The following is a 19,197-nucleotide window of genomic DNA, read 5'->3' as shown; positions in this document are numbered from 1 at the left end:
TTTTCACAAGAGTCTATCCCTCTATCATACTTTTCAATCCTTAATTGTATTATAGTCTCCTATTACTAGTTATTTATTTATTTATTTATATCAGTTCTACTGTACAAACTATCTCGTACAGTTACATTTCACTGAAGATTTTTTTCTCTTTTTTAACAAGGCTGTATTAGCATTGGTTTTTTGACTGTTAAAATTAAGTATTTCGTCTGGATTTATTTTTCTATATTCATCTTCTTTCAATAAATATTATCAATTTTATTTGTTATCTATCTAATTTTTTAACACTCCTAAATTAAATAACATAAATACAAATTATATAATCATTAACTATCAAAAAATTTAATTTCCCTGTATAATTAAATTTTAATGGGCAATAAAATATATATCAATATTATTTTATTATAGTATTTATTTTAACACTATGATCTTATAAAACCTATTATTCAAAACAACGATAAAGTATATAAATATAATAATTAAATAATATATGTGTAGTAATGTAGCAGCTTCTAAATATTTGTTAATGAATTTACTAAGTATTTAAATATTATTTATAAATTAATTTTAAAATAAAAATTTATTCAATGAAACCCCAAATGTTCTTCATCGTCTACCTCACAATAAGATGAAAGATAAATTATGTACTCAGCAGCTTGGTAGATGAGAGGGTATTTAATCCTTAGAAAAATGAACAGTAGAAATCGATCCTTGATAAAATAATTTTACTCAGATACCAAAACTGTAATTTATATTTTATATAAATTTCTTTTAAAATAAAATTTTAAAATGAACTTGTTCAAATAGTTATTTGCTTTTGGAGTTAACAAGTTAATACATAAAGTGTTTTTTTTTAGTTAAAAGGTGTAGTCGTCATCGTAACATTTACTATAAGATGACTTCATATATTCGGGAAGGGGTTAAATTATAAATGACATTTGTCCTAGCACAGTAATCCTTTACATTTTTTACCCACTAGGAATTGATATTTATTGTAATAAACATCGTACCAACTATCTGACAATATTCAATGGTTTTCCACTGCATATATACGATTATTTTCCTTGTTAGTATCAGCTTTTCTACCGGTGAAAGGCTAAAGGATCATTTTGGTATGAACCCTATGTTTCAAGTTTGAACTCTTAGAGGTGACTTAGTCTCGAGAACAAGCTAAGAGCAAGATTTCCTGGCACATTCTACTTCAGCGTTCTTGATAATGGGGTGGTTTCTGAGGAATATTGGTTATCTGTAGACGTCTGTGAGGATCTCAGTCGAGGTCTCGTTTCATTACAACAGGGGAGCTTGGGCAGTAAATGAGTTGGGGTCTGTTTCATTACAGAAGGGCAGCTCAGGCCAGGAAATGCAGCATCCTGAAATGGGAGCTGCGCACCATCGATACCTGTTCTTGCACAAACCCTCCGCTGAAGAAGGATCAAAGATGCACGTCTGAGCAGATTGAAGAAGCGATCATGTAGACATATCTGGAAGATTCAGATTTAACTTCCGGTCGGATAGTGGTTATAGAGAACGCACCAGGGGCTTAATATTCTGCTGCATAGGAAAGCAAATGATCAAGAAAAAAAATTGAACTCTTGATTTTTAAATCTTCAACGGCTGCAACTCACTTTGTATTTTATCAAGCATCATCAAAAACCCAAGAACTAGATCATCAGACAATATGATTAGCGTAATAATTTTAGGAGAGAAGGCTTATTCATTTCTTGCAAATCTATGAACTTTTTTGAAAAAAAGTACTGAGAAATAATAATAATTTCCAAAAAAATTAATTTACATAGAAAATTCATAGGCCTCTCTGATGAGAATCATCATCGCAAGAAAAACACTCTCACTGTTCCTTTAGCTGGTGATTTTGCTTAGCATCCCGTATATGAAACATTAGCTGCATTTTCAGTCAAGTTAGAAAGGTTAGTGATGTCCAATAGAATGAAAACATTTACGAAATGGTTACGCAACCTTGGTTCCCACATAAAATGTTGTGAATGTACCGGCCAAGAGTGGTAAGCCTGAAATGCATGGCACAATGTAATAATAACCATTCAACCTAAGTGATCATGGAGGAAGAAAGAAATAGGGATCCTAGAGTACCGTCGCTATGAAGCAACCGAGAAACCAACCAACTAATCCCAGATGGTCCTATAACAAAACCAGCAAGATTTGCCACCTGCACAAGTCAAAGAAACAATACCCAGCACTTACATTATGGAGCAAGGTTCATAATGATAAAATGGAATAAATGCACACCAAACAATGAGGAATTCTGAGAGCAACATAATCAGAAGATAAGGTAACACCATAAATAAAAAGAAGTTTAAAAAGCGTCAGTTTTAGAAAAAGAAAGGCACAAACAAGGAATCTATTATCGAGATGTATCTCAGTTCTCAGGTGACCCTGCCAACTTCACAAATTTAACTTACATACAGTCGCATATAAGGGGCATTTTAAGTGATTCACTTAGAAAAGTGTGAAAAAACATCATGAAAATTGAATAGTTGTGATACTGTAAAAGCTTCACTTAGATTGCCGACCACAATAGGAACAAAGGGTATATTGCAACTTCACTAGATACCGAGCGTGTTAAAAGAACTAATAAAACTAAGCAACTATCAAATAACCACATATCAAACTCAAAAATCACAAGATTTAACTGGTTTCCCTTAAAATGAGTTATGTGTTGCAAGTATAGCATCAAAAGAGAAATTGTGCTATGAAACCTTCTGATGTTGAGCTAGAGTTTCAAGCTTCACCTGAATGGAAAGCATAATAAAGTTAGTTATCTAAGAAAAAGGATAAAATATACCATTAGGCATGAAATTGTGACCGCTCCTCCAATAGCCTTTAATTCTCGTTTAATACACACCCCAAGAACACTTTGTACCTGAATAGTGTGATGATAAGTATTTCAAAAATGTGTTAATCAATTCCAACTTGGGGGCGAGCTACTACAAGCACGCACATCTTGGGACCAACAGTTATTACAATCATATAAGTTGTTACTACTAATTGGTGATATTATGCCTGAGCATATGTATGGCATAGTATTTCATAGTGCTAGTCCAAATAGCTTCTAAGCATGACAGTTTGACTTTTCAAAAGAAACCAAGATGAGGCAGCAATTTTTACATGGACACTGGAGATGTAAGATTTGATCACTATTTCAGGAACGAAAAATACACAAGTCAACCATGCCCACGAAAGAAGCTTCCTATCAGAGACAACAAGAACATTAGGCTTTGTCTAAAGTAAAAGCTCACAAAATCAATTGAATGGATTTCTAAATTTAGATATAAGAGAACATTACCATTCTAGATCATGCCATAATGCTACAAATGTGAAAATAACCCACACATTGAGTAGCTTCCGATGAGAACCACCCAGAGGAATATACATGTATCTGCCAACCATGTTTACATAGTTGCATGATATGTTTTTCCCAATTATCTGAAAAAAAAAAATTTGAAAATGAGAAAATGTATGCAAACCTGACGATCCATTTGTTGTAAGACGAGTGCCAGCTTTTCCAAAAGGTTTCCAAGTCGTAACAATTGTTGAGACACCTAGGCATATTCTCAGGAGTCTCAATGCCTGCCATCTATAAATGAGAATTTATGTTGGAACTTTAGGAAGAATGCAATCTCAAATTCCCAAGTCCAACAACTAGAATAAAGAAACAGTGATATAACAATAGGAACATTACATTACCAGAAGAATTATCTACAGCTACAGAATAGTGTGTTGGTGCAGTTAGCACTAATGGTCAAATTTAGATTTTGATGAATAACAAATGAATTAAATTTAGATGTTGTGTTATCTAACTTTATTACCAAGTGTACAGGACTTGACAGCTCTGGAAGACCATATACGGGGCTGAAATCCAACTAGGTATGTTGGATCTGATAGCTGGTGGGAAGTCTATATAGGTCAAGGAGTGACCCGAAATATGGCAGGAAATCACATACCTGACAGCTGGCCGAAGTCCAATTGGATCTGCAGACCTGACAACAAACAGGAAGACCTGATGGATTAAAGGAGAGTCTAAGCGATTCTGCATGGTAAGTGAGGTAAGTCAAGGGAGGAGAGTGATCCAGTGAGGGTGAGTTCCAGTTAGGGACTTTAGGTGCTAGTCCGGCTTAGATCCATTTTGAAAGTTTAAGTTGAGACATCCTGGTCTAGAGGACAAGATCTAATTAATAATTGTATTAAATTGTGCTAACTCTGTTTTGCAGATTAAATACCTTTCTGTTAGACTAATGGGTTTTTGCAGGAGCAAAAACAAAGTAAAGCTTCGAATGAATAATGTCCAAGGTGCCTCGGAGGGTTGAGGAGGCGTCTCGAAGCTACACGAAGGCGCATTGGATCTAGAGGAGGCGCCCTCGCGCAGATGAACTTTGAGGATAAAGTTCTCACGACGGGGAGGCACCCTGGAGTGCTGGAGGTGCGTCAGAGCTACGCAAAGGCCCCTCGGAGCGCCTGGAAGGCGCCCTCGCACGAATAGGAACCACAGTATGCAAAGCTTATCGAGTCCGAAGACAAGGGGATCACATTTGCAATTGAGGGCACCTCGGATGAGGTTGGAGGCACCCTCAACACTGCTTAAAAGGACTGTTCGACCAGCAGAAAGTACACAACTTGAATACGAGCTACAACAACTCTTCTGCTGTTACAACTACCCTCTACTACTGCGCTACTGCTCCGAGACATCCGACTGCTGTCAGTAGACCAACACCAACACACGAGCATCTCACATCGACATACTTTATGATTGGTAACAATTTACTTAGAGCTATTTAATTTATTGCTAAGGACTGTCCTTGTTTTGTGTTCCTATACTCGATTCACTCTTCCGACGGCTCCGAAAGAGGTCTTTAGTGGATTGCCTAACGATACAATCCAGAAGGTCATGGTCTTGGAGTAGGAGTCATCGAAGGCTCCGAACCAAGTAATCAACCTTGTCTTTGTGTGTTTTCATTTTTTATCTTTCCGTTGCATACTTTGCACTCATACTTAGTCTTAAAAAATGAAAAAGAACAAAGTTCTTAAACACACGTAATTCACCCCCACCCCTCCCATGTACACCGATCCTACATAGTGTGTTTATATATCAAAGAGAAGTATTTTGATGTTTCAATGTTACTTTCAGCCAATTATTTAGCACTAGCAGAGTCAGGTAAAAAGAAGGGTCCCCCGTAAGCTTTTAGATGGCAGAACTCTATATTGTTTCAAAAAAAATAAAGAATGGATGGATGGATGAAATTTCACTTGAGACAATTCTTGATTGCCTAAAATAATGTTTATATGATACACTTAAGATATTTACATGGGTATCCAATTACTGAAGCTGAATCAGTGGGATATCTGAAGTTTATAGAATAAACATGAAATATTCACTTAGTAAGAATTCTAGAATCTATTGAAGACAATCAGTTGATGGATGAAACATACCTATGCACCATTCATTATAGTTTGCAGTAATATTCTAAATTGTGATAATCTAACATATTTACTTGGGTCTTCAATTATTAACCTTAATGATTGGAGTCTTGACTAGCACAACGTTTGAAGCCATCTCGTAAGTTATTGTTAACAGTGATATTAGTATACAGAGAAGAAAATACATTAGGAAAATATCTCTTCAATTCAGAAGAATACCAGTGACCAAAACCTAAAATAACGCCAAATCAGAAAGAATTTCAGCCACATAAAGTTTACAACCTGTCGACAAAAAAGAAGATAACCACAAATAGTCAGCATATGGATAACAAAACTAAAAACAAAGCAGATCGAAGTGGACAAATGAGAGACCTGATATAATGCAAGGATTTATGAGATGAATTTGCATAAATTGGTAGATTTAAGAGTACCAGAAACAATAAACTGAATGGCATAATGTTTTATTACCATAGAAAATCCAATTCTTTGCACAAGACATGATATTTAGAAAATGAAACAACAAACCAAGACTGCAGCTTAATGAATAAAAAACATAAAATTGTCTTATTTGAGCAACTATTTGCATATCTTATTGGTAAATGAGAACGCTTGATTTAAGCACCTTAAATCATATAAAAACCTAATATCAACTCTTTAGCTTTCATAATGCAAGACACTTGTGTACCAAAAGTGATATCTTGAGAGTGTTAGATGACAATGTAGTTCAAAGATTCAAGAGATAATTGAAGAAATCAAATCCAATGTAAAATAGGATCTCTAGCCAAAATTATTTTTCCTTCCATTAAATGGAAGTTAACACAGTATTCGACAAGCGTTTTTTGAGAAATGATATCATTGCAATGGTTGTGCTTCAAGTCTTTTCTCTATATACTATGAGTTCACAGATGCAATTAGTTATTTACTGATGCAAGAGAATCCATTATTATTATTATTATTATCAATTTTCGCTTTTTTGGTATTTAAGATATTTTTGATAATTTCTATCTTTTGTATTTTTTTAGATTTGAGTCCGTTTAGAAATTTTAGGATTGTGAGTCTATTAATAATTTTTTACTTTCTTTTAGAATTTCTTTACTTTTTTACCCGATAGAAATTGTAGTCTATATATAAGGATGTCTTTCCTTTATTTGGATTTAGGTCTAAAATCCATATAAACATCCATATAGCTATTTGAGTATTAATCCTCGAATATTAAATAAATAAAAAAATCAGAAAGATACAACAATGATCTCTTCTTGTCTTTTCCTCAAAACCCCATTCTCGTCAACCCATAGGATAATCACTATCCTGCCCGGCATCAACTGGTATCATAGTTGGCAAGTTCTGATAGAGAAAGCTGAGCATTAGATCCAATGGAAAGTCGTCATGGTCATAGTCGCGATTGCCACAATAGACAGGTTCCGATTGAGGAAACCGAGCACCATGAAAGACAATTGAGGAGTGAGGATTTACAAAGGCAAGTCGCATATTTAACCTAGCATGTAGCGGCACAACGATTAAGAGGATCGACATGGAGACCTCAAATTTCAAGTTGATCTACCCGAATTTCTGGTACATCACAAACAAACAAAGAATTTTGTTGATTGGATCAATAAAATGGAGCGATTCTTCGACTACAAGTTTCGGATCAGATGAAGGTGAAGTTGATTGCCATCAAACTCAAGGGTCGAGCATCGGCGTGATGCGAGCACTTACAAGACTCACAAGACAGACAGGGCAAAACGAAGATCAAGGATTGGGAGACGATGATGAAAAAGATAAAAGATCACTTTCTTCTTTTTGGTTACACTTCCTTTTCGTTATGGTGGTTTTGATAAGGGAGGGCCTACCTCCGGATAGAGATTTGGACCCGCCATCAAGAGCCGACAAGGTCGATAGTTGAGAAGTTGGAAGGAAGGTGTTTGTTCCTCAACAGGGTGGTGGTCGCCGAGAATCATATGGTTTTGGCGATGGAAATTCATCAATGGTCGACGCGGTGGATAATTGGGCTACCGTAAAGAAGTCTCTCCCTTCCAAATATTCAAGCTTTGGCTGTTGGATCCGCCCAAGAAGAGGGGTGCTGATGCACCACCACCACCAAGCGAACCCGAAAACTCACCCAAGCCCCTTTGGCGCTGCTCGTTCAAGAGAAGAGGTTTTGGCTAAAAAAAAGGAATAGATATGAGGAAAGTTGAGCTAGATTTGGAGCATAGTAAAGTTGAAAGGTACGAGACCAACAAAGAAAGGTTTCTAAAAGAAGAGAACAATATCTCAATCAATCAAGTTATGTCAGATCTAGAGAAGGGAAAGACTGCCACCATGTATGGCGACAGATCTCAGGATATCTTCTATATGGATATTCCAGCTAACCAATTTGCAACAGTTTACTGCAGCCTGAGTTCCAATATGAGGAAAATGAGGTAACTGAAGGAGCAGTTTTACAAGCAGAGGCAGGATAGGCTGCTGCAGCAGGAAGACTATCGCACATAGAGATTGCAAGAGCAGTCGAAGAGATGCTAATGAACCCATCCGGCTCCAAATCACAAATGTCAAAAAGCCATGGGAGTAGGAAGGACAGCTGAACTGGGCAGCATAAGCCAATTTAGGTCTTTAAATGAAGCAGGCCTACAAGAGCTTGTCACTGAATGGTCAACAAGAAATAACTATCCGGTATCCCAAGCTCTACAAAAAGCCCTTGTCACTGCCGTGGCTGTGAACCCTCAGCTGGACCTATATCACATCTTAGTTATGTTGCACTTGGATGGGAGCTTAGAGGAGAAGCTAACCTGATAGAGGTCAGAAACGAAATCGGCATCCACCAGACAACACTAAACAAGGTGCTGACATCACAAAGAGAGTTCAAAGAAACTGCAAAGGGGCTCATCAATGGTTTCAAGGAAGCGACCGCAAAGATGCTTGGTATTGCTGAGAGACAGGTTCCAAAAACCACTCCGACTCCGGTGACACAACAGATAATAAAACCACAGGCACCTATAACCAAGACTACTACCCCGGCGGTCAAGCCAACGGAGGCGAAACTGAAAGAAAAGATCAGAGACACATCACAACCTCGAGGAGTAAAGCTTCTCAACAGAACTGAAGACAACTTTGAAAGGTTTTTGCCAAACAGAGATGTGACTGAAACATTGACTGCATTCACGGCATCCCTACCAAGGTCTGCATGGGATGGAGACGTACCAAGGGTCAAAGACAAACTGATGAAGAAATTTGTAGAACACATCACAGAGATGGAAGAATATGCCTCTTTCTACAAAAACCTAACTAACAACTGGGAGGACCACCTCGCTGTAAAGCACTTCTCCGTCAAGGGACAGGAGTTCAAAGTGATCCTCTTCATGCCTAAGCACGCTCCGTTTGATCTCCTTGACATGAGGAAGAAGATGAACAACATCAACCCTCCTTTTCCGTCTGTGACCTGCCTGAGGACCTCTTTTTTGTGGTGATCTAGAGTTCTATGATGGCTCCTTTGATCGCATCAACTCCAAGCGCCTCGAACGGTTTTCGAGCTTTCTTCCCTTTCAGGATGCAATGGATTCTTCTCAACAGCAACAGCGGCATTACCAACAAGGATGGGTTGCGGCCGCTGCACCCAAGGCTGCCACCGTCTCCCATGGCTACCACCAGCCAACCACCCTCGAGGAGGTCCGCAGCCTGTGGATTGGCGACCTCCAGTACTGGGTTGACGAGAACTATCTCGACAGCTGCTTCTCCCACACCGGGGAGGTTGTGTCAGTAAAAAAATCATCTTCAACAAGATAACAGGGATGCCTGAAGAATAGATTTTTGAGCTGAACTGGGCCTCCTTTGGGTTTGGAGAAAGGCATCCCAAAACTGGGCCAAATCATTCCATTTTGGTTGGTGATTTAGCCCTAGATGTGATAGCAGAGTTTAAAATCTCATTCTGTGTCACCCGACACTGACGGATTTTACTGTTCCATGCGAAACCGACACCCGCACGCAATAATTTCGTGCGTCATCACGTGCCTCACGCGCGACAGACAAAATCGAACGCCTGTCGCGCGACAACATGCGCGAGAAGGAATCGAAAACGCGATAGACTAATTAAAAAATACTTATATAAAGTCGGGGAGGCAGCGGTGAGCAACGGCGAGACGATGGCGGGCAATGGCGAGGCGATGGCGACAGTGACGGTGACGGTTGGCAGGGGCGACACGACAGTGGGTAGCGGTGACTCGACGGCGGGCAACGGCGGGCAACGGCAAGGCAACGGCGTCGCCAACAGCAACACGAGTGGCGACCACTATCCAGGCAGGTATGATTTCTTCGCAAATGGCCAAAGGCGTCCCGGACACCTATGCTTCGACGAGGCTTCAACGCGTCATCCCAAACCGCATCGCAAGTGCCGTCAGAGGCGTCGCCGAAGCCATCCTGTGACACCTTCGCGCCATCGAACACCCCGAGATGCCCTAGTCCATAAATAAATTAAAATTTTTTATTTATTTAATTTAAACAATTCCCATATGATATTTCAAAGAGACTTTTATGAATTCTAATTAAATTACCCTACTAAAATATATTTAAAATTAAAAAAATAATTTTTTTATTAATTAATATTCTGAAATTTTGTTTTTTACTATTTTAAATTTTATTTAAAAACTCTAATTTTTTTTAATAAATCAGATTTATAATCTAATTTTATGTTAAAAAATTATAATAACCAGCTTTATATTCTGATAAATTTTTTTACTATTTTACCATTTAATTGATGTTCAAAATTTTTTTTACTATCTAAAAAATATATTATTTAAATTAATAATTAATTAAATAAAGAAATAGTTAATTTATATAATTAGTATCTTTGTGTTAATTTATATATTTATTATAGATAATATTTTTTATCTTAGAATTAATTTGAAATTTAGATCCATGAATATTAACATATTTAGGTTTTTCCACTTTTAGGATTCTTGTTTCCTAAACATATGAAACATATGTTTTTGTCTTAAAATGTCTATATTTGATCTGCCTAGATCAATTTTGTTTCATGAAAACTATATTTAATTGTTTTAAACCATATTAAATTTTAAAATAATTGAGAATTTATATAAAATCAATATATAATTTATTTTTAAATTATACACAACAAACATGTTTATCCAATAATTATTATATATAAATAAAAAAAATACTGAAACAATATCGGCACAGCGCGATATTGAAACCGTATTGTTCCGATTTAAGACCGAAACTCGGCATTGGTAGAGATTTTAAACCTTGTGTGATAGATTATTTATTACAAGAGACATTTTGAGCCAACTATCCATCAGCCATGATGTCAGTTCAATGATGTTGTGCTTGTGTTAAGAGATTTCAGTGATGTTGTGCTTGTGTCAAGAGATGTGTTCCATACACACAAGATACACTAATTATGATTGAAGATATGTATAAAGAAAAGCTTTGTATCATTGAAGTTTCTGGCGATCCTTTTAGCTTCTCTAGACAATTGGAAAGAGAGATTATTATATATGACACTTAAATAATAATTAAATAATAAGTGTTAATTAAGAAATTATCTTATAGAAATTTTTAAAAATTTTAGGAATTTTTTGAGATTTAAACCGAATTCATATGGCATGTTTAAGGGGATGAATCTATTAGAGTTAGAGAAAACCTGATTCGAATATAACTTAAGTGAGAGTTGATTGATTTAATCAACCTAAGAATTATAATTAATTAACCTAGATATATAAATATCAAAACCTAAGGGTGTGTTTAGTTTGTACATTTTCCATTTTTATTTTCTGGAAAACGCGCGTTTCTGAAAAATGATGTTTTGTTTGCGTTTTCCATGTCTGTTTTCTAAAAAATAAATAGCATTTTCTAGAAAAATAGAGAATGTCTAAAAGTCGTTTTCTATTTTCTAGAAAACGCAGGAAATGAAAATGAAAATGAAAAACACGCAAATCAAACGCACCCTAAGTTTTTCTCATCTCCTCACTATTTCGTCCCGACCCCTTCTCGATTTCTTCATCGCCGCCTCACCCTCCTCCTGTGCCCTAGCTTCCATCGCCACCACCCCCTCTCCTGATCCAATCGCCATCGCTTACGCCGTGTCAACTGCAATAAGCATGGCCCATTGTCGGCACCGAGAGTCCTCCCTACCACAGGTCAGGGTCGGGCACCGCCTTTTGCTCGCGAGCAACCGAAGCTGAATGCCACCCTCTTCCCCTCGCCATGGTCGTGACATCGCTTCCCTCTCCCTTTCCGACAGCCCCACATCAGCCCCCTCCCATGGCACCGCCTCCATGGAACAGCAGCAGCCGCAGGGCTAGCCCCGGCTCCGTTTTCGCCTCCTCAAATGCAATACCAAGCGGCGCCAGCTCCTCTACCGGCCCAGGCTTTGGCCCCACAATCGGCTTCGGCTGATGAGATACGCACGCTTGGGATCAGTGACTTGCAACACTGCATGGATGAGAGCTACATCTACGGTTGCCTTGTACAAACCGGAGAGGTAGTTTCTGTTAAATTAATCTGCAATAGACAAACTGGGAAGTCTGATGGTTTTTGCTTTATTAAGTTTGTAACTCATGTGGTTGCAGATCGAGTTCTTCAAGCATATAATGATCAAGGGATGCTAAACTCAGAACAAGTTTTCAGATTGAATGGGGCAACATGGGGAGCAGGTAAGAAACAAAATGATGGCATAGAATACACAATTTTGTTGGTGATTGGGCTGTAGATGTGGCTGATGAATTGTTACAATTAATATATGGATTGAAAGATTGATTAATGTAGAGTAAATAATATATATCAAGTGATGAGTGGATTAAGAAATTAGTAATTGGATTAAACTAATAGATGATTAATTAGGTTCATTACTTGGTAATCGGAGTTTGATACAGAGTTTGTCAAATTAGAATGAGATTAGTTGAGATTCATAGTTAATTAATATGAAACAATCAGAACTTATAGAGGGTTTAAAAGTGATTTAGGATTTGTTTTCGTTACCCGATCGAGGGCAGATCTAGATTTTGATTGTGCTATTTGTTGCAGGTTTCGAGACAGGAGCCCAGATTGGAGGGCATTCAATACAAGACACTGATAAAGGCAGTATTTTCATTCCTTAACTTCCTTAGTATATTGACCTTAGTGCATGAGTATGGTTAGATAGGCAATTTATTACCTCGACTCTATTCCTATATAGCTTGAGTTTGATACTCATGTGTTTGACCTTAGATCTACTTAATATCCATACAGTCTCATCTTTGGCTATCTATATTTCATAGATGTATACACGTGTATGGTGTGTACTATAAGTATTGTCTTTGGCTATTCATATTTCGTAGATGTACACACGTGTACGGTGTGTACAATAGGTATTTTATCTATCTATTCATATTCTATACTCGTACACACGTGTATGGTATGTACTATAGATGTTTTCTCTTTGACTATTCATGTTGTTTGGTAGACACATGCATTGTTTACAGTTTATACTTCCGAATATATTTGCGTCACTATTGCATGGAGATGACTAGTTATGATTAATTACATCTTACACCTCATTGCATTATATGCATGTTGTCAACAGTCTCCCTTTGTGGTTGAAAGAGTCGTCGGTCATATTATCTGCCCACTCGTCCACTCAAGGATAGTCGTAGCTAGAGCTGCGTGCAGCGTGTCATGTTGTACCCACTCAACCATTCAAGGTAGTGATAGTGGGCTTGCGCACCGACAGTGACCTCTTGATATGTAGCTAGATAGCTACGTTTGCATCCTATTAAACCGCTCACTCAGATGTGGTAACTGGAGATGGTACAGTTGTCATAGTCCTGCCCACTCGACCACATAGATGTCATGGTAGCTGGAATGGTGTGTAGGAGTGACTTTGCATATACATGATGTATGTTGCATATGCATGTGAGATATGTTGTATTTGCTATTATATTTATTGCATATGCTTATAATGTGTTGCATATGCTTGAAATACAGATTATTGCATATGCCTGACATTGACATGCATGTTATTAGTATGTATATGTTATACATGTTGATCTTTACTTATCATACGTAGTTACATAGCTACATCCTGTCTGCCCACGAGGTCATTCATGGTCGAGCATTCTCCCACAGACAAGGACCTAACATTTCGAATTGCCCACAAGGTCATCCATGGTAGAGCGTCCTCCCGCCTTCTATACCTTCTATAGCTAGACAGCTAGATGTCTTAGTCAATTTGTATTTCCTGTGATAGTGATTACTCTTATGTTTGTTTATATATTTCTATTATTTGCACTTCTACATACGTATGTTGTACGGTACTCATGTTGATCATTACTTATCATGGCTCATTGTATAATACACGGCTAAGCAGGTTGATATATGTAATAATTCATTCTTATGATTATTATCTATTGGTGAGTATTACTTTAGATATTGTATACCTTTGTGTCTCCTTACACTTGGCTCATACACTATCCATCTCTCTTGGCTCATACACTATCCATCTCTTATTACCCGATGAGTCATTTGGACTCGCTACCCCATGTATGTTTTCCTTACCCGATAGAGGACATATAGAGTCGCTTGGAGATCACATCTGCAAATCCCATGTCACGTCAAGAGTTTTCCACATTATTCGTTTTACATTTTGCTTGCACTTTGATTTTTCGGACACGTTCATCTAATAATTGTCTTGTGTGTGGATTTTGCTTATGTTGGGTACTTTATTCTAATTATGGTACTTGTTAGGTTTAAGCCGTGCCGGCATGCAATCTATTCAGTTGTGTTTGAGTGGTTTTCGTATATCTTTATAGTTATTAGTTGGATATTATTATCTTGCGTGGTTATGCTTATATAGTTGTGTGGACTAGTTAGCATGTTTATCTAGCATTGTCATAAGGGAGTCTATCCGTTTGGTTAGACAAGTATACCTCGGGGGCATGACAGATATCCTCTCATCTGATTTTTCAACATTCAAGGTTGCGAACCTAGGTGTAGTGTTTGATGATTTTGCCGATTTGATGGCAGAGGATCCATAGGTTTTTATTATTATTTTTTATAATTTTTACCTTTTTGGTATTTAAAGTATTTTTTGTATTTTAATATTTTTGATCATTTCTATCTTTTATATTTTTTTTTATTTGAGTCCATTTAGATATTTTAGGATTGTGAGTCTATTAATAATTTTTCTTTTCTTTTAGAATTCCTTTCGTTTCTTTACAAAATAGGAATTGTAGTCTATATATGAGGATTTCTTTCTTTTATTTGGGTTTAGAGTGTAGAGTTTATATAAACGTATGTTTAGCTGTTCGAGGATTAATCATCAAATATTAAATAAAATTTTCTAGTTTTCCGGAAAGATCTGGAGAACAGCATGTTATCTCTTCTTGTCTTCTCAAACCCCCTTCTCGTCATTCAGCAGGATAGTCTATCCTGCCCGGCGTCATTACTAATTAGTACAACATTCTTAAATCTGTTAATCTTAAATCCTTATAATTTCATGAATGATGGATGGTAAACTTTCAGAAGCTACAAGGCATGAAATCTTTTTCATTTCTCCAAAATATATGTTTTTCCAGTAGCCTTGCCACTCTGAACCATTTGGATCAACAGATTGGAACATCTTCCAATGTTTTCCTTTTTCAGGCTCAGCCTTTGTACTGCCTTTGTACAAATAATAGGAAGATAAACTTAATACTACCCCATAAAAGCACACAAGGAAACTTCATACTATATAAATATTATCTTAGGCACATAAACTTAATAATGAAAAAAAAACAAGTAATAGGAAGATATCCTACCCCATAACCTATGATAAGGATGTCCAATGGGGATAAATGCCTCCAAGATCCACTGAATAAAAAAGAAAGGGAAAATAAAAATAGTTAGAGGGAAATGTAAATAAAGAATCTAATTTCCATTTAAAGAGGGAAATGAAAACAAAACAATCCTATTTGCATTTAACAATTACTAACCTAACTGCAAAAGCATTGTAATATAGATGATGTGTCATTGCTTCCATAAGGAAAAGGGCAAGAATCCATTTTATGCCATACCAAGTTATTTGGCCAAGCGAGTAGTTCTTCTGTGGCATATCCATCTACAATGATAAATACCAAGAAAAATTAGATAAATGAAGATAATCGTGTATGCTTTTGTTGGAAAGCACATCAACAGTACAACTTTAGTTTTGAATCGAATATGCATACAATATAATAAAGCAATAAGGCAAGCCAAACCAGGCATAAGATAACACAAAATGAAACCAACACAATCTTGAGCATACTAAAAAAAACATTTTGACTTGTACAAAAGGCACATACGTCATAAACGATAGTCATGCAAAATCTGATGATCGATCAATAGATTATTTTATTATTTAAAAAGAGGCTCGGATAATAGTTAGTTGCACAGGGAGTGGAGTTGTAAAGGTTTCAAAACCAGATCAATTACCTCATAAGAGGTTGTGTCAGCCTCTACACAAGTTTAGTACCTCGACTTGTCAATAGTTAAAATGACATCAACCAAAAAAGAAACTAGTTTTGTGGCAATATTAGCTAAAACTTTCATAGATCGTGAACACTGAGATTGAATGTGGGGTTTATATACTTGATGTTTGAAGAAATAGAAAAGGATCTCAATGAAAACATAGAAATTTATTGAATTTTAAAAATAAAATACATAATAATAATAATCAGACAAACTAGATCGTTGAACATGAAGTGAGGGCATTAAATTAAAATCGGATTGGATTCGAACTAAATCCAATAGATAGGCGTGGCGGCAATAAGAGTTATGTTGGTTTAAACAGAGATTGATTTGGATTTGACTTGACCAAGTTATGACCGAACCAAATTTAATAACTTAAACCGGTTCAGTCGGTTTAAACAAATTAGGGTATTTTTTAGGAAACCTTATCTTTCCTCTTTTCTCTCCACTTTTTCTCTCCACATAAGCAGAAGCCATGCCTCACCGCCATACCGCCTCATCCCTTCTCTCTCTTTTTCCTCTTTTTCCCTATTTCTTCTTCTCTTTCCCTTCTCTAACGACAGCAAACCTGCAACAGCAACCATCTCCCCTTCTCAAGCATAGGAGCTCTCTTTTCTTCTCCTTTCTCTTCTCCAGCAAGAAACACAGCAGCAGCTGCTGTTCTCTCACAACGACAAGAGCAGCAGACCTCCTCACCCCTTCGTCCGTTGTTGTTCCAACCAACCACAGCCACCGTAGCCCCCGCTGGAGCTAGCCAAGGCCACCGGTGAAAGGCAAAAAGGTTCTCCTTCCTTTTCTTTCAACGTTTCAGCAGTTTCATCATTTTGTATGTCCTGTTCTTTCAGCCAACGGCAGTAAATCATCACTCCTTTCATCCTCTCTTAGGTTTCAAACAACAACAACTTCTTTTCCTCTTTCCAGCATAAGATTCAGCCAACAACAACTCCTTTTCTTGCTTCTTCCTATTTTTCAGCAATAGGCGTAGCTTCAAAAGAAGTTGCAAGATATTTTTATTGTTATCAATTTAGGAATGAGGAATATTACGAGGAAGCAAGATAAAAAATGACCCTTCAACTTCGAGTAGTAGATAATATTCAGATTTTATGTCATTATTCTTATTGGAAATGAGAGCATTAGAGAAAAAGTCGGAGTTGCATCTATTAAGGAAAAACTCCGAGAGACACGTTTAAGATGGTACGGGCATATACTTAGACGACCAATAAATGCTCCAGTTAGGCGATGTGAAACTATGACAAACACGCATATCAAACGAGGAAAAGGAAGACCAAAAAAGACTTGGTCAGCAAGGATAAATCAAGATAAACATTATTTAAATATAGATGATGATATAGTTGGAGATAGAGCTCAATGGCGTAAAAGAATTCATATAGTCAACCCCACCTAGTGGGATAAGGTTTGGTTGTTATTTGTTGTATGTCATTATTCTTATTGGATAGCATTTTGATTATTTGAGTTTTTTTTGTTTTATATTTGTAGATACGGGGTTGAGTGGAACACGTTGATCAGCCAACACTCGAAGCTTTTGCTTTATATAAAAATGGGAAAATTCTATCCTTTGACTTGTTATACATTTCCTTGTGCATGAATAATAGATAAATGAATTATATATATATATATGCTTGCACAACTGTTTTCAAAAAGGGATTAAAATGATATTTAAAATAGTAAAATGAGGGTTTAAAATAATTAAACTAGAGGGTAAATAATTAATATAGGAAAGGTTGTTTTGAAAATTAAAATAGATATTTTGAATTATTCTTTAATTGATACCTATCTTCAGATTTGCTTGACCTTTCATACTATTCATACTTCATACTGTTTTACTTGCGCGATGGTGTTTTTATTGTTGTAGTTTAACGACAAGGGCTTTTAGACGTATGACATTATTATACTATCAGCTCTATTTTATTTTTTTTAATCCAACTATTCAACTCTTCGAATCGACTAATATTGGAGGTGACCGTCCCAGCACTACGGCAGTTTCCCACCGGCCACCAAGTCCCATTGCCAGCATTCTTAGAGTTGTCATTCCACATCCCTGCTGTGCGCCACATCTGAAATTCAACCCTTAGATATCTGGTTAACTACTTGAAGGATCTAACCGCTACACCATTGCCCCAGGGGTAATATATATATATAAAGAGAGATGCTGATACTCATATAATTTGTGATATTTTTCGATATTAATAGTATACCATTGACAATCAATATATCTGTTGATTAAATAGTAAAAATTGAATAGTTATCTTAATTGATAACAACAAAGGAGGATAAAGTTGAGAGCCTAAATTTTAATATAAAACTGCTACACGACTATAAATATACATTGATGTATAAATGAAGAACTCTAAGAACTTAAAGTTGTAATAAGAAATTATAATATACTCTACTTCCTTGACTTCTTAAACAAAATTAAATTCATGCACATCTTTTCAGATTACTCACTTAGTCATTTGTGTTTCATGTCTGCTTTCCTTGGCCTCAGGCATTGGCACTCTTTTGATATTATATACAGTTGGTTTTAGCTTTACATAAAGTTGCTTAGAGATCTCGACCTCTGTTGATTCCTGGTTTGTTTGACTTTTGTTTTGTTGTATTTTTGTTTTACTTCATATGTTGTATTATCCGTCTAGTTTTGTTATCTACGAAGCAAATGCTATACATATAAATTTGATGAATTTCGTAATTCTCCTGTTATATGGTCCTTATGTTTCTTTTATTATATTGTCGCCGAGTGGCGTACCTCCCGGTGTGCGAGAATTACACCCTCGGGGCATGACAAAAATACTATCTGAAACCACATCTGTCAACGAGTTATATTATCAATTTGCTTCCATGAAAAGTGTAGGTAAAGTTCGCCAATAAAGCACTCGCAAATGTACCAAAAAGAGAATTACCGATATTGTTCAATTGGAAGTTGCATAGTTTCAAAAATAGCACTAACCTGCGCAGAGAAGGCATTGAAGCTTACAATTGGTCCAGCAATATATAGCGGTGTGTATATCAAATAGCATAAGTACATACTATATGAATACTTGTTTGACTGGATGCTTCTCTCCTGCCAAATGTAAAGATAGTGAGCTCAAACCACCACCAACCAAGAGACTAAGTGCATAAAGTTTCTACAGCAGCAGACTAAATCAAAACACTTGGCAAAGCATCCATATGCATCATCAAAACCAAAATCTACAAGGGTAATGAATCAGATCATCTTATTATAGAAACTATACTCCAAGAACAAGAACAACATATGATACA

General features: G+C 36.6%; 1 protein-coding gene across 7 annotated transcripts in view; it reads right to left on the bottom strand.

The window, feature by feature from the left end:
* Positions 1-1,659: 1,659 nt before the first annotated feature.
* The window catches only part of LOC122006264 (membrane-bound O-acyltransferase gup1-like), a 31,025-nt gene continuing 13,487 nt past the window's right edge, over positions 1,660-19,197 (bottom strand). For 4 of the 7 annotated variants that reach the window (XM_042561701.1, XM_042561699.1, XM_042561698.1 and 1 more), the window contains 11 exons: positions 18,884-18,997; positions 15,405-15,529; positions 15,231-15,282; positions 5,665-5,727; positions 3,498-3,607; positions 3,317-3,409; positions 3,139-3,220; positions 2,816-2,893; positions 2,104-2,179; positions 1,972-2,021; positions 1,660-1,897 (listed from right to left, as the gene is read on the bottom strand). In XM_042561701.1, the coding sequence (XP_042417635.1) occupies positions 1,844-1,897; positions 1,972-2,021; positions 2,104-2,179; positions 2,816-2,893; positions 3,139-3,220; positions 3,317-3,409; positions 3,498-3,607; positions 5,665-5,727; positions 15,231-15,282; positions 15,405-15,529; positions 18,884-18,997 (897 nt within the window). In that variant the 3' untranslated portion in view covers positions 1,660-1,843. The other 3 variants (XM_042561702.1, XR_006118665.1, XM_042561703.1) reach the window with 3 other exon arrangements.

The sequence above is a fragment of the Zingiber officinale genome, chromosome 7B (genome assembly GCF_018446385.1).
Source record: "Zingiber officinale cultivar Zhangliang chromosome 7B, Zo_v1.1, whole genome shotgun sequence".
NCBI lineage: Eukaryota > Viridiplantae > Streptophyta > Magnoliopsida > Zingiberales > Zingiberaceae > Zingiber > Zingiber officinale.
Note: the sequence above shows the minus strand (reverse complement) of the source record. Positions and strands in the feature narration are given on the sequence as shown.